Source organism: Sylvia atricapilla, chromosome 9 (genome assembly GCF_009819655.1).
Source record: "Sylvia atricapilla isolate bSylAtr1 chromosome 9, bSylAtr1.pri, whole genome shotgun sequence".
NCBI lineage: Eukaryota > Metazoa > Chordata > Aves > Passeriformes > Sylviidae > Sylvia > Sylvia atricapilla.
The window spans coordinates 28623504-28634165 of NC_089148.1; the positions used below are offsets into that span (position 1 = coordinate 28623504).

A 10662-nucleotide genomic window follows, 5' to 3' on the forward strand; every position below is an offset into this window, starting at 1 on the left:
TGCCGAGGCCACCAGTAACCCACATCCCCAGGTGCCGTATCCACTGCCTGTGAAACCTCTCCAGGGATGGTGACTCCACCGCTTCCCTGAGCAGGCTGTCCCAATGCCTAACAACCCTTCTGATGAATGAAGAATTTTTTCCTAATATCCCCGCTGGGGTGAGAGGGGAGGCGGTGGGTCGAAAGGAGTGGGGCCGGGGTTGATGCCGGTGCCATGCCGGGGCCGCTCGGAAGGAGCGGGGCCGGGATTAAGGCGGGGACGGTGGGATGCTGGTGCCGGTGGGATGCAGGGGCGGGTCGGATGCTGATGCCGGTGCCGGTGGGAAGCCGATGCCTGTGAGATGCTGGGAGGGGTTGGATGCTGATGCCGGTGCCGGTGGGATGCCGGTGCCGGTGGGATGCTGGGAGGGGTCGGATGCTGATTCCGGTGCCTGTGGGATGCCGGGGCCGGTGGGATGCTGGGATGGGTCGGATGCCGGTGCCGGTGGGATGCCGGTGGGAAGCCGGTGGGATGCTGGGATGGAGCGGATGCTGATGTCGGTGCGATGCCGGTGCCTGTGGGATGCCGGGGCCGGTGGGATGCCGGTGCCGGTGGGATGCTGGGATGGGTCGGATGCTGATGCCGGTGCCGGTGGGATGCCGGTGCCGGTGGGATGTCGGTGCCGGTGGGATGCTGGGATGGGTCGGATGTTGATGCCGGGGCCGGTGGGATGCTGGGATGGGTCGGATGCCGGTGCCTGTGGGATGCCGGTGCCGGTGGGATGCCGGTGCCGGGGCGATGCCGGGGCCCGTCGGAAGCAGCGGGGCCGGGCCTGCTGCGGCGGGGGCGGTGGCGGGCGGGGCCGGCGGCAGCGGGAGGAGCAGCGGCAGCATGGCGGAGGCCGAGCAGGACGGCGTGTCCGGGGCCCCGGCGGCGCCGCGCTACCGGGGAGCGCTGCACCCCGACACCTGGGAGCAGGTGAGGCGGCGGGGCCGGGCGCGGGGCCGAGCTCGGGGCCGAGCTCAAGGCGCTGTGTGTGTGTCCGTGTGTCCGCCCGCAGGAGCTGGAGGCCATCCCCATGTTCATGAAGCGCTGCCCGGCCGAGATCGACGCGGCGCGGCAGCCCGAGCTCGCCTGCCTGCAGTCGCTGCTGTTCGACGAGGAGCGGAGCCCCGCGGGTGCGCACCGGGCCGGGCCGGGCTCGGGGTGTCCCTGGTCCCGCCCTGACCCCGCTGCCTCCCCGCAGAGCTGGCCACGATGTACAAGAACGAAGGGAACGAGTACTTCAAGGAGAAGGACTACGGGAGAGCGCTGGCCGCCTACTCGGAGGGGCTGCGGAGGCGGTGCGGGGATGCGGAGCTGGACGCGGTGCTGCTCACCAACCGGGGGGCTGCACATTTCCACTTGGGTAAGAGCGCTCCGACCGCCTGGAAACGCGGCTCCGAGCTCCAGAGGTGCTTTTCCTCCCCGGTTGGGGTTTCCTTTTCGTTTGTTTCGGTGGTGTGATACGGCAGAGTAAGGAGCTTATCCGTGAGAAAGAGACTCCTTGAGCCCTGAGGACCTGGCTCACTTCAGCACATGGCTGAGTGCAGGGTTTGTTCTCTCTTCCTTCCAGCTGTTACCTGCTGCTCGAGCCTTGGCTCCAGGACATGGCAAAACCAGTGGTTTTTAGAATCATAGACTAGTTTGGGTTGGAGGGGACTTTTAAAAGCCATCTAGTCCAACCCCTCTGCAAGGAGCAGTGACATCTTCAACTAAACAAATTTCCTCAGAGCTCTGTCCAGTCTGGCCTTGAATGTTTCCAGGGATGGGACTCCTACGACTTCTGCCAGTGCCTCAACACTCTCATTGAAAAAAAAGTTTCTTCCTTATATCTGGTGTAGGTCTACCCTCATTTAGTTTAAAACCATTAATTGATGATCTGGGAGGTGTTTACCCACCTTAATAATCCTTTGACTCTCCTACAGCTACCACCATCCAACCAACAGTGTCCACGCAGCAGGGAAGGTGTTTTGGGCCTTTTAATGCTGCTGTGTGTTGCAGCAGGGAGCTGGTGTGCTCACAACATGTTATTTACCCCCTCACCTGTATGATTGATCCCTGTCCTTTCACATTTTGTTCTCAGTTTGCTCTTTTTTTACCCTCCTCTCACCTTGTTGTGATTGTAGAAAACAGTGAATTACAGGGTCTCTGCATAAACTATTTTGCCACCTTGGTATCTGGTTGATAATACTATCTGTAATTAATACTACTAATAATATCTGGTTGGTTAATCTCTCTGATTTTAAATTTTAAATACAAGTGGAAGGTTCTGAGCACTTTTATTTTTACTTGCTTTACAGGTAACTACCGTTCTGCTCTAAATGATGCCATCCAAGCCAGAAAGCTGAAGCCCACCCATCTCAAAGCCATCATAAGAGGTGAGAGTTAAAGCTGGTGTTGCTGCATGGAGCACCAGAGGCATCCTTTCCAAACACTGGGCTGGTGTTAACTGATTGTGCTGTTATTGTTACCAACCCTGAAACAGGTTGTTGTTACTTGTTGCCTTGTTTCCTTGCGTGTTTCTGGCTGCGTAATAACTGTGTTTATAAAGCTTAAATTGTTGTGAGTGGGTATCATACTTTGTTTCTGGACAGAATTCATTTCAGAATTCAGTTCTGAAAGCAGTTACTAGAAGAGATCTCTTCACTTGTTATTGTTGTTTCTCCCCAAAACAGAGCTCTCTGCCTTTTTGCTTTGCATTTTCAATCAAAATATCCTTTTGTTCTTCATCTGCTGTATCTGTCAGAGGCACTGGACCTGTTTCTGTGGACTACAACATTACTTTTCCTGTTTTCCACAATACTATTTTTGGTGTGTATTCTTTTTTCCCAACCCATAGCAATCCCCCTTTGTATTTTTCCTAACAAGACAAATTTGGAAATGTTAATTACAGTGATAAAATTTTGTTTGTAACCAACACTTTTAGCGTAATTCTGCTGGTTTCTGTGGCTAAGTAATGTAAGAACTGATTAAATATTTTAAATTTTCATCTCAACTGACCTGCTGGAAGTTTCTGGTTGAACAGGACCACGCAAGACAAAAAAAGTTTAGTGCAGAAGCACCAGGCCTAATGCTGTCTTTATAATCACCACTTTTGTAGTAGTTGTACACTGATTCCAACGCTGGAAACTTAAAACATTAATCCTTCCAGGAGCTCTCTGTCACATGGAGCTAAAGAATTTCTCAGAAGCAATAGCATGGTGTGAGGAAGGTTTGCAGATAGACTCAAAAGAGAAAAAGCTGGTGGAAATGAGAGCTAAAGCTGACAAATTAAAGGTAATTATTAAGGCAGGCCTGCCTTCTGCAATGCTTGTCTCCTTGGGATCCTTGGAGGGAGGGTGCTCCATCCAGGTTTCTGTGCAGTGTGATGTCCCCAGACAGGACTGGGTGCTGGTTCCACGTGTTGTGTGTCAAGGTGTGCAGGGGAAGGAGCTGGAGGGGACCTTCCTGGGGGCCCAAACTGATTTCTCCACCCTTGGGTTGTCAGGGAAGAGCAGTGGTGGGCACTGACCTGCTCTGTGTGACCACTCTGCATCCTTTTCTTGCCTGTAGAGAACTCAGGAGCGGGATGCCAGGAAAGCCAAGGTGATGGAGAGCAAAGAGCAGCGTCAGAAGGAGGTTTTGCTTGCAGCAATAAAGGTGAGTGAGTTGCTGAGAGGGACAGGTTTTGTGTGGTTTGGGTTTTTTTTTTTTTTTAAGAGCTTTCTCTTTTTCTCTAGAGATTGGTTCTCATACATTGGCTTTTGAGGGCTAGAGAAAAAAAAAATTGAGTTAAAACCATGATTATTCAAGTCTGCATGGCTCTAGCCCCACCACCCAGCTTTCTGTGTTTCAGATAACAACTAATGCAAAATACAGACCCAGTGTCAGGGGATGGGCTGAGCTTTGTGAGTGCTCTGGCTGCTGGGCTATAGCATCACATCAGCCCAATGAACCTGGCTTTCTTTGCTGCCCACAGGCATTAATTCTGTGGAAGAATGAAAGATTCAATAGGCTAGAGGAGGGAATCAGTCCTGGATCCTCTCCTCCCCAGTGAATGTTTGGGCTACATTAAAATATTTTGGCCTCTTACATGCAGTCAGATCTCTTCTGCTGTTGTTTTTACATGGAAAAGAGTGAGCTCTCTTAAATTCTCTGGAAGAGTGGATGTTCTCAGGAGCTGGTGTGATGCCTGTAGTGATGCCTGGCAGGCCCCAGAGAAAAGGATTTTCAATACATCCCTTTCCACGTGTTTTCTCGGGCTCTCCTCTCCACGTGTGGGTTCCTCTGAATTCCCATCTCTCCTCATTTGTTTATGAGGAGTCTGGACATCTGGCTGAGGTTCTGATTCTACTGGGAAGTCCAGTCACCTGGGTCTGATGCTGTGGAAAAGCTTTGGATGACATGTTTAGGAGCTGACCCAAGAACAACACAATTTGACCTTTTACTGACTGCGAATTTTTTTTTTTTTTGTTCTTACTCTCCTCACCATAACTGTTTGATTTTTAGTTGGGTTTTGGTCTTTTCCCTCCCTCCTCTCCAGGAAAGAAATATCAAGCTGGTTCTTGAGCCTTCAGATGAAGAAGAGGAAGTGTCAGATGGCCTGGCTGAGATATCCTTGGATGGGTTCCACTCTGACAGTGCCACGGGGGCAAAGGTGCACTTAGATGCTGATGGCAACCTGAACTGGCCTGTCCTCTTCCTGTACCCTGAGCACGAGCAGACAGATTTCACTGTGGCTTTTCATGAGAACTCCAGGTAAATGCACTGCCAGCAGCATTTTTGCATGGAGAGAGGGTGTCTGAGCAAATGAGAACAGGCAGCAGGTGAAACACCTCCGTGCTGGTGGAGCAGTTCCAGATTTCCAGTCACACTGCTGACCCTGCTTTTGAGCAGGAGGCTGCACTGGATGACCTCCTGAGGTCCTCTCCAGCCTGAATTATTCTGTGATTTCCATCAATTTATAGTGCAGACAAACACATTTAGCCAGAGTGACTAAAAGGGCTTGCAGTGCAAGCTCAGAGCAGTAATTAATTAGTGGCCAGGGATCCCTGTGACCCGTTCACACGTGTGGGTTTTAGAGACTCATTAAGGTGCCGTTTCAAGGCCCTCCAAATACAGTGTCTCAGAAAAAAAAGGGTTTTAAACTTAAGAATTATGAAAAGCTGCCAAAGGGGATCTCTCATAACCAGCAGTGACCCCAAAGTTCTCCTCAGGGCTTTCAGCAGGTCTGTCTGAAGTGCTGCAGACCTTTCAGACTGTGAGTGACTGGCAAGCTCAGAATTTCACTCTCCTTGATGCTAACTTTAATTTCTGATCTTGTACTGTTAAGCAGACTTGGAATTTGTAACTTTTTGTTTGTTGGAAGACATATTCCTCAAACCTATTAATAAGTTTAGGACTTAAATTACAGTGCAAGCAGGTTAGTAAAGCTGTAGTACTTTTATAATAGCATTCACTGTGCCTTTGTGTGACTACAGAAAATGGAAATGGATTTTTAGAGCAAACTGGCCTCCAACACTCCTTAAGTACCAAAAACAAGAAGCCTTTGACACACAGACGTGTTCTCATCACTGATCTGGTGAGGCATGGGACTGTGTCGAGGGAAAATCCATTTTAGACAAAATGCAGGGTGTTGATTTTGACATCTTTTTCAGTGTGAAAATGTAAAGTTAAAAATAATTTGTTGTTGCACTCTCAGACTTGAAGCCAATAACCTGAGTTACGGCACAGCCTTGGATTCACTGGGAAAGTGATGAGTTTGAAGGGAAGGAGCTATTGGTGATCTAAACTTACTTTCAAGTCTGTTGTTTAATTTGCTAATTTGTTTTTGCCATCATTCAAATGCAAGCATACAAGTTATTGAGCACTTTGTCTAAGCTGACCAAGTGTATTTTGGCTTTTAGGTTTATTGATCATTTAGTGGTGATGTTTGCTGAGTTACCTCCTTGGGATTTAGAAAAAAAAATACCTTCCCAACATCTTGAGGTGAGAAGTTTGCCTTTCCTTCAATCTCAGGGTGGTTTCATTGTGGTTTTTTTTTAATATCTAGAGTGAGAAAGTGCACAGCTCTGAGGGTATGGAAGTCTGGGCATCTGTTCACTATGCACAGATGTGAAACAAGAGAGCTACCCTCACTTATAAACTCAAACATTGTCCACATGGGCTGACAGAATCATTTATGGAAATGGAAGTTGTTTTTCACTTACATTGTATTGGACAGAAGGTGTTTATAGACACTGCTTAGATTCCATCATTGTAACAATAACTAAGATTTAAGCCATCAGGCTGATAGGTGGCCTGGTTTTTTAATTGCATCGTGGAGTTGCTCAATGCAAATAAGAAAATATTATTTAAAAAATCGTTTATTTTCAGAACTAAGGGGAGTTACTTAAGCACATAATCAGATCAAGATAATATATCTCTATTAACACTTTAGCAAAGGTGGGTTGTGAGTTGGTTGTGGCTGCAGCAGGTTTTGAGAATTTTCTTGAAGTTGTACACAGAAGGATAGGAATGTTTATTTTCATTTCCACTTCAGTGTGATGTGTGCCAGGTAGCAGCACAACCCTGTGTGCAGTGAGCAGACAGGTCCAGAAGGACAGTGGCTGTGTACTTTTCCAGGTTAAATCCTGTGTGTATTTACAGTCTAATGCACCATTGCTGGATTTTAATCTCTTAAATCAACTCTGTTTTGTTCAAATACCTCTAAACCCCTCAGTTCTCTCATAACATTGCTGCATTTCACCTGTTGAAAAGCAGCCCTTAGATTTGGATTGATTGTCTGTAAAGCAGTGGAGCAGCCAGTGTATTTTGCCTTCCTGCTGCCACTGCCAGGAGAACCTAAGCTGGTTTATGCAGGGAAAACTTGGAATTCACACAAACCAATTCCTGCATTGCAGAATTTTGCATCTGACAGTCAGGTCAGGCTACAGAGGTTTGATAAACCCCCAGCTGATAATGATGTGCTGGGCTTTCAGCAGCTTAGTGCCTTCCTTCATGTACCTCAGGCATTTAATAACTGCCCCTCCCAATTTTTTTTTCCAGCTCTATTTTGAAGATGAAGAAAGAGAAGAAATGTATGAGGTGAACCCTGAACACACATTGCTACAAGTGCTGCAGCACGAAAGGTGAGGCTGTACCTGTCCATGTCCAGGGGGGGAAAAAAGGCAAAAAGTATGAGCTTTGAGTCCAGTTTGTTCTTAAATAGTCATAACTTTTCTCTGACTTAATAGCCCTGCCTCTTGAAGGTAGAAAGTTGCATGGATTTTGTGCCTGGCTTTAGTGACTTACATATATTTCCCCCCCAAAAAATGAACACTCTTTCCAGGGCTGGATGGAGATGGGAAAGGGAGCTGGGCACAGCTGAGCGGCACAGAAGGGCTATTCCAGATCCCATCTACACAATGCTACTTTAAAAAAAAAAAAGAAAGAAAACCAGGCAGCAGCCTATAAAGAGCATGTTGAGGTTAACAATGCTCTCGCTGTTCATACTGCTGCGTGAGCAGCCCCTGGCGCAGCACGCAGCACTGTTCTGCTCTGAAACTGCCTTGAAAGAGTTGTGCTGTTACTCAGAGAGAAGAATTTGCTGTTTGTGAAGCCAAAAAAGTTCCTGTGCAGCCTGTGCTGTTGAGTTGCACCATCTCAGAGCTGGCTGGAGCTGCTGCACAGCGTGGGGGGCTCGGTCTGTCGCAGTGGGAGCGGGATCTCTGTCACCCCATAAAACTCAGCAGTGTCCATAAGCCCTCGGATTTCAGGCTGTAAGGGCAGTTGCAAAGAACCCTCCTTCCAGAAGGAGAAAACAGCTGCCTTAATTAAAAGAAGCTGTTGGGAGACGAGTTGATTCATAAACACTCCTCCTCAGATGTGCTTAGCCCTGGCTCCAGAGGCTCTGTTAATCAGCGCAAAAGCTCGTCACCAGCCTTTGGGAGGTCAGTCTTTATGGAGCTGGGCAGGGAGTCACTTGCTTTCCAGGACACTCAGCCAGCTACAAGGAAGCCAAGGACTCCTTTTAATCTTTGCAGGTATTTTTGTAAAGGCCGGGACCCCGACAGTTTTGGTATTTGCCAAGCATTCTCCTTCTCTAAGAAATACTTCTCTGGCAAGAAAGTGTATCGACTGTAATGAGCGAGAAAGAAACAAGGAATCCTGTGCAAGAGGCTGCTGTTTGTTAGCTCAGCTCCAGGCTGCAGACTTTCTGCTTGGACAAAAATACCTTGCACTCTTCAGGGGAGGAAAATAATCTTGGCACACAGGGAAACTTCCAGGGGAGCAGCACAGGAGAAGGAAGGGCTAACATGAGGGGATTATTTGGTTAAAAGGGAACCCAGCTGGCATGCAGAAGGTCTCCTCTATGACAGGCTGCATGTGTTTTGAAATAAACCTGAAGCAGTGCCAGACACTGGCTGTGGTTGCAGTAACAGCAGCTGGGAATGTACTTCCTTACCTGAGAAGAATCACAGATTTGCTCGGAGGTGGGCTGTTCCTGCTGGGGTTTAACAGCAGTGGCCTGGGGAGATACCTGCCTGTTGCAGCAGGGTGGATGCAGCCAGGTTCCTGCTGGGACTCGGCAGCTGCTGTTTTGTCACTGCTTGCCTGTGCTGCTGGCCCAGGGTACAGCAGAGCTCTTTGTTTGGAGCAGTGTTTCACTGACCCTTTTGATACCTTACTGAATGTCCTACAGAACCTGGAATAAACATGGCTATTTTAAGTGGACTGACTTCTGCCTAATGAATGAGACAACATTTTTTTTTCCTCACCTTGTGAAATACAAGAGGATGCGTGAACCCCAACATAACAACACCCTTATCCATTACATTAACTGGTACGGCCAACATACAGGGTCTTCTGCACTTCTGTATTTGTGTTTGGCTTTTAATTAGAAGTAATTCTCAATCTCTCATTTCTTTCTCTTCTGCAGTCTCTCTGTGACTGCAGGAACACACTGCAGCTTTAGACACAGCTAATGCACGGAGCATTAGAAAGCTGTTCAGCCATAAAACCACTCCTGCTTCAATCACAGAGGCTGGCTGCAGGCAGCTGTAGAGAAAACATTTCCATTTCACAATTTGGAACTTCTTCTGCGCCGTGCACAAACACAGCGAGGGTATCTCCACCCGAGCTGCTGCGGTTTGATGTCCAAAGCTCGGGGCTGCTTTACAGCGAGGCAGCAGGAGCTGGGCTCTGGCTCAGCCCTCACCTGCACCGTCCTGCCCTCAGAGGGCAGAGAGCTGTGCAGCCAGTGGTGCAGGCTCAGCCCGTTGCACACAATGCAGCAGAGGTTGCAGAGGGAGGACAGAGCGTGGCAGAGGGCGAAGCGCCGGGCCAGCTGCCTGTACCTGGGGCTGGAGGCACGGAGCTGCCCGTGGGCATCGCTGCCCGGCCGCCCCGCTCCTGCCCCAGCCCGTGCCTGCGCTCCAGCAGCTGCAGCTCGGCCACCGTGTCGGAGGTGACCTGCCCGAAGCACTGCGTGTTCAGCACAGAAGCGGCGATGCAGACGAGGAAGATGAGGGTCCTGCGGAGGAGCAAAGACCACCTTGAGCACCTCGTGGGGTGTGGAGGGTTAAATTTCCCCCTGCACCTCTGCAATTTGGGTGCTGGTGGGCTTCTTTTAACCAGAGCCCTGCGTGATCTCCATGGTTTGCCAGCCAGGCAGTGGAGCTTGGCTTGCCAGGAAGGGTTTGGGGCTATGGGCAGCTGGTGTTTTGGAAGGAGGAGGTTACCTGGGTGGTGTGCTCCTCGCCGAGCCGCTCGCTGGGGTGGGACATGGCGAACAGGGTCAGGTTGAGGAGGCGCAGGTGGGAGCTGATGTGGAAGTAGTAAGGGAAGAGCTCCCGCTGGATGGAGCCGAAGGTGTGGGCGAGGGAGGTGCCTGCTCATCACAAACCCTGTGCCAGGGGCAGAACAGGTAAGTCCCGGGCAAGCCCCCTGCCCTGTGCCAGCCCCCTGAGCAGAGGGCACAACGCAGCCCAACCTACCGGCCACGAAGGTCACCCAGACCTGCATTCCCCAGGAGGTGGAGAGGAAAAGCAGGTGCAGCAGTTTGATGGTGTTGGAGGGCCCCGTGTCACTTGCCATGGTGTCCTGGATGGGGACAGGTGTCTTCATGTCAGCCAGGTGCCCCCGAACTCGGCGCTGAGCTGTGGTTGCTGCTGTCACCTTGCTGCTCGCGGGGCAAATGCGGTTCAGGTTCACAGACCTGCTTACTCAGGAAAAGCTTTGGAGCTGGCACAGCCCCGTCCAGCCTCACCAACCACAAAGCCGCTGTTCAAACCCCTCGTATCTCAGGGCAGGGCACTGCGTCAGCACCTGGGAACCAGATGGTTTGGGTGGACTTTTGGCAAAGTCCAGCCAACGCCCCACTGACCCCTGGCAGCAGGAACAAGCAGAAAGTCAATAAAAAGGGGAAGAGAAAAGCTGTGACAAATTCACTTGCCCACGCTGTGGCCATCAACGAGGCCTCTTGGCCAGGGGGAAGCCTCCCCTGTTTAAAAACAGCAACAGCTTTTGCACTGTTTGACCAAAAGGCTGGGGGCTCGAAGGAGCAGGAGGCTCTCGGGTCACCCCACTGCCCCAGAGCCTGCACACAGCATGGGCAGCAGTGGGTGGAAGGTGGCTTTGAAGAGCTGCCTGATCCACTGCAAGGAGCGCTCTGAAAATTAA

The 10662-nt window shown here is 50.3% G+C and overlaps 3 protein-coding genes across 3 annotated transcripts; 1 reads left to right on the plus strand and 2 right to left on the minus strand.

Moving 5' to 3' along the window:
* Positions 1-107: 107 nt before the first annotated feature.
* Positions 108-872, minus strand: LOC136364612 (uncharacterized). Its single transcript, XM_066324561.1, has one exon. It carries the CDS (start codon positions 870-872, stop codon positions 108-110), a length of 765 nt encoding a protein of 254 aa, XP_066180658.1.
* On the plus strand, positions 841-7437 carry TTC4 (tetratricopeptide repeat domain 4). The gene is made up of 9 exons (XM_066325434.1): positions 841-957; positions 1040-1157; positions 1226-1387; positions 2322-2399; positions 3173-3297; positions 3574-3660; positions 4544-4758; positions 5907-5988; positions 7048-7437. Exons 1-9 carry the CDS (start codon positions 871-873, stop codon positions 7132-7134), a joined length of 1041 nt encoding a protein of 346 aa, XP_066181531.1. The 5' UTR covers positions 841-870; the 3' UTR covers positions 7135-7437.
* Positions 7438-8663: 1226 nt separating this feature from the next.
* On the minus strand, positions 8664-10233 carry TMEM205 (transmembrane protein 205). Its single transcript, XM_066325435.1, is given in 5 exon segments — positions 8664-9390; positions 9393-9509; positions 9719-9857; positions 9859-9887; positions 9978-10233. Coding segments are annotated over 5 exon segments (744 nt in total). The 5' UTR covers positions 10108-10233; the 3' UTR covers positions 8664-9061.
* Positions 10234-10662: the final 429 nt, after the last annotated feature.

Excerpts from the sequence above, each read along its gene's own strand:
- LOC136364612 (XM_066324561.1), bottom strand. The coding sequence starts at position 872 with ATGCTGCCGCTGCTCCTCCCGCTGCCGCCGGCCCCGCCCGCCACCGCC.
- TTC4 (XM_066325434.1), top strand. The coding sequence starts at position 871 with ATGGCGGAGGCCGAGCAGGACGGCGTGTCCGGGGCCCCGGCGGCGCCG. Across the intron at positions 958-1,039 it reads ACCCCGACACCTGGGAGCAG|GAGCTGGAGGCCATCCCCAT; the intron begins GTGAGGCGGCGG and ends GTCCGCCCGCAG. Across the intron at positions 1,388-2,321 it reads GGCTGCACATTTCCACTTGG|GTAACTACCGTTCTGCTCTA; the intron begins GTAAGAGCGCTC and ends CTTGCTTTACAG.